This window comes from Mya arenaria, chromosome 4, assembly GCF_026914265.1.
Source record: "Mya arenaria isolate MELC-2E11 chromosome 4, ASM2691426v1".
In the NCBI taxonomy this organism is placed as follows: Eukaryota; Metazoa; Mollusca; class Bivalvia; order Myida; family Myidae; genus Mya; species Mya arenaria.
In genome coordinates this window covers 45,162,701-45,166,966 of record NC_069125.1, presented here as the reverse complement: position 1 = coordinate 45,166,966, position 4,266 = coordinate 45,162,701, and the positions used below count along the sequence as shown (strand labels likewise).

The 4,266-nt window shown below is 35.9% G+C and overlaps 1 protein-coding gene across 1 annotated transcript; it reads left to right on the top strand.

Moving 5' to 3' along the window:
- The first annotated feature begins 2,161 nt into the window (after positions 1-2,161).
- On the top strand, positions 2,162-3,732 carry LOC128232826 (complement C1q tumor necrosis factor-related protein 3-like). The gene is made up of 2 exons (XM_052946581.1): positions 2,162-2,377; positions 3,249-3,732. The coding sequence occupies exons 1-2, from the start codon at positions 2,182-2,184 to the stop codon at positions 3,710-3,712; spliced, it is 660 nt and encodes a 219-aa protein (XP_052802541.1). The 5' UTR covers positions 2,162-2,181; the 3' UTR covers positions 3,713-3,732.
- The last annotated feature ends 534 nt before the right edge of the window (positions 3,733-4,266 follow it).

Here is a 4,266-nt window from a genome sequence, read left to right as displayed (position 1 = left end):
ACATCTTTCTTACCCCACCCCCCGGGCCTTTAGCTGAAAAACTAGGTCTGCCTCTGAAGAATCCACCCACGGAGACAAACCACTGACAACTCATCTCCAAATAACTCGTTTGTGTATGGTAGAGATTTTACCCAAGCTTGAAAATTCATTGTCACCTCTGGCTTCAGTAGATATCGGTGTACCAAGTGTGTGTGCGTGTTTGAGTGCCCAGGAATCAGTAAGGCATCATTGCACCCACCAATTAACGGCCCGTTGTCACAGCCAGCATGTTTTGCCTCTATTCCATCTTTGCTACTTTATCAATGACTGTAGTTTCTTGTTCCGTGTCTATAGCTATTGGGGACACAATGTCCCAGGTTTACTGTAACAGTGTTTTTACAGTTAGGAGTAACCTATTCCTTTACAATATGATTGTAATGGTGCTCCTCCATTCCATCCATGAGCAGAACACATCTCATTGAATATCGTAAACATTCTTAGTCTAGCATGTTCTAACTGTCTTAGATTATACGATGTTTACAGCAGGACAAAAATATACTGTCATATCTGTTAAGTCGTTAATGTGCAATGCTTAACTATGAAGTGGTATGTGTTATATGGGAAACGAAAAAGACTATTTAGGGGATTTGGGTACAATGCATAACGTAAATCATTCTGAATACCGTAAATAATTCGTGATACATTGGCTATATATGTGAAATAATTGTGCACTTTCTGTAACAAGCACCAAACTTGGCACAGTTGTTCTTCAAGTCATTCTCTTTCATTTACGAACGTGCGGCCCTGCCTCATAGTAAGAGTTTTATTTGAGATTACGAGTTTCGAGTTTGGAGTTACGTAACGGGTAAGTGTCAGTTAGGGTTAGGGTTAGAAACATCAATTTTATGTTGTCATAATTAGATATATGTTATAAAAGAATCCAAATTCAGAAAACATAAAATAGTAAGATCAGGTATAGTTTTGATCTTATGGGATCCAAATCAGATTTAATCAAATACGTTTTTCTGTATACATTGTGCTATATGGGATCCGGTTTTGACCGTTCTTAACTCGTCAACCATATTTCTAAAAAGAAATGTTTTAGGGGATCCAGTTTTGAATCCCATATAGTAATGCACCAAAACTGGATCCCTTATATGCAAATACACGCGGTGCTTTTATATCAAATAAGTAGTTTTACGACATTAACTGACTTTCCTCATTTAAATAATAATATGACCTCCACCCGATTAAGTATACTACTTATTGAACACAGATACGCATGCTTTGGTGGAAATGTTGGTTTTAAGGTAGCACACCCCTAATGCAAACCTCTTCACTTCTTGTTTGTTTTCATTAGCTAACATTCTTTACAGAAGCCAATATTGTATTTTCATTAAAACGTAATTAAATACATTTCGACACATAAATATTAGCTTCTGTGAAGATTTTATAATTTGCAGGCACGGCTGAAATAGGTGGATGGAAATTACAAACTTTATTTATTTTAAAATGAGACAGTAAAACATTTTTTTTTGGCATAATGTTCCCAAAAGATTAAAGATAATTATCTATAAAGAACAGGTCATGAGTATTTCTAGAACTTGTTGATTTTGCTTTTAAACATCGTTCCAATATTACGCGGTCAAAACAGTATGTTAAAATTGAATTACCATATGGCTATTTCAGTAAAGTATGATTTTATTTGTTGGTGATACTGTATTATTTCTGAAAGCAAATATATTTCTTGTTACTCTGATACCAAATTATAACCAAAATGTTGAAAAATAAATGAAATACAGGACTTTTCTTGTCTCTCGGGTGATGTCATTTTTATCGACAATTCTGAAATGGGGGTAGGGTAATTCAAATTTAAATAAACTTATTATTTGACGGTAAATTTCCTTTAAATTTTGTTTTTGAATCCAGGAAATGATACACATCAAGAAATTATCAAACTGATCATAGTTTGAAAAGGTGCCCATTAGGAATGTGCTACCTTAATGTATAATAATCATTTGCTTGCATGTACATATATTTTTTGTTATGCAATACATTGTGATTATATTAAGTACCTTTAATGCCGGTTAAGGGTCACGGTAACTAATACAACTTGATTCCATTTACAGCGTTCTTATCTTTGAGGAGTGTATCTATTGTAACTGTCTGAGATGTTTCACAATATATATCTACTGCTCGTTTATGAAACATACGATGAACATCTCAATACTTCTACCGCTGTGCTTTGTGTTCTTGGCTGTGAACTGCGTTTATGGTGACGAAGAGAAGTTCGTTACAAGACAGGAATTCGACAAGACGATAACAACACTGCTAAAACGAATCGACCACCAACAGACTGTCATTAACGCTCTCGGAAAAAAGCTCGAAAAACAAAGTGGTACTTAGCTTTCTTCATTCGTGCTTAATGATTTTATTTCATAATTTAATAACCCACAAACATAGTATATGTAATTGCATTCTTAAACAGCTCATAATTAATGGTTTCACTTGGAAGCATTCATAGTTCAAACAATGGGCCGATTGTTCAGAATTGTGTTGATTTAACAATGTTGTTAACTGCATCAGTATGAACTTATAAACGTTGAACACCTTTCAATGTGTTCATTTATTTTAATACACAAGAACAACTGAAACTATTGTCTCATATCTGATTTGAAATACCGCAGATTACAAAGGTATTCTTAAAACTTCTAGAGTGTTGAAGCTTTGAAATTAACAACGATGCTGTTAACAACGTTGTTAGCTTTAACGACGTTCTGAACCGACGGCCCATTGTCAATGTTGAAATGTTGAAAAATCAGCGATCAGACGATTGTACAAGGCAATAGTATATAACTTAATATAAGCACATTTTTAAAAAAAAAAACATGAATTAAATGTCATATATTGTGGTCAGTTTTGTAGGAAATAAAAAGAAACGCTATTAAACTATATTCTAAGAAACACGTGTACCTAGTCAAACAGCAGAAACCTTACCTTTCTGCTCTAAACGAGATTTGACCAAAAAAGGGTTCAAAATTGCTTCTCCAGACTTCAAAATACATTGGTCACATTTGCATTTAATTCAACGGAATGAATGTAATTTAAAGTTTATTGATTAAAAGTTAATTGGTTTTGGATGCTATGGACGATTTTATGCAAACCTTATTTATTAAACCAATATAAAATTCAACCATCTCGGCACCTGCCATATATTTTCTATATAGTCAACGTAGATGTTATAATCATTTGTATTTACGTTCTTCCAGACATCGGAACCAAGACCAAACGACACGCCCAGACGCCCCTTATTGCTTTCAGTGCAACTCTGCAAAGTCACCAGGAACATTTAGGTATTCATCAGAAGGTCCTGTTCGACACCGTCATCACAAACGAAGGGAATGGGTATAACCCGCATTATGGCGCATTCGTAGCTCCCGTCAGCGGCACGTATGTTTTCAGCGCTACCCTTCTTTCTCACGCGGGAGTCAGCGGAAACTTTGAGCTAATGAAGAACGGCACGGTAGTCTACAGAATGTACATGGGCGGCCACGGGGGCGGCGACTATGACACTGCCGGAGGCTCGATCATACTCAAACTTTCGCAAAGGGATGACGTGGCTATACAGGCCATGGATTCCGTTTCCAATGGACAATCCGTACATGGTGACCTTCATTCAATATTCTCGGGATTTCTCTTAGCGGAGGCAGGAGAGGAGCTTGTCGTTGGATAATAAATAGATGTGCAAACGCATGATAGTGTTGTTGGTAACTAGGGTTTTATTGAAAACCGGCCAATAAGGGGTGAGCTTAACTTGTGTTTCTCGCTTAATAACTTGAGTAAGGATGGACTTTATTCAATGTAATATAATTGGTAGCAAGCGCATGTAAAGACGTACATTTTGACGGTATTTTAAGTCGGTGCCTGTTACTAAAAATAGAATAAGAGCTGTTGTAGGACGTCGCGCTCGACTATATGCCGCTTTGTGTTAGAAATGAATACAATAATGATGTAATATTTGCCTGCCGATAGCAATAAAAAGACAAATTTTAAAAAAGTTAAATTTAGCTTTAACTTTTTTCTTCTATTTTTAGTAACAGTGACCTTCACCTTGGTTCTAGGGGCCCCAAATCCAACCCAATGGAAGTCCTCCATAAACTCTTCCTACATTTCAAGTTTGGTCACAATATTTTTACCCTAACTAAAGTAATTAAGTACCAAACGGTCATATATTTTTAATAACAGTGATCTTGACCCTAAAGGTTCTAAATGCGGTCCCATCTAAGG

Bases quoted from the DNA above. Each gene is read 5' to 3' on its own strand.
- LOC128232826 (XM_052946581.1), top strand. From the start codon at position 2,182: ATGAAACATACGATGAACATCTCAATACTTCTACCGCTGTGCTTTGTG. The intron at 2,378-3,248 runs GTACTTAGCTTT...ACGTTCTTCCAG, and splicing joins AAAGCTCGAAAAACAAAGTG to ACATCGGAACCAAGACCAAA.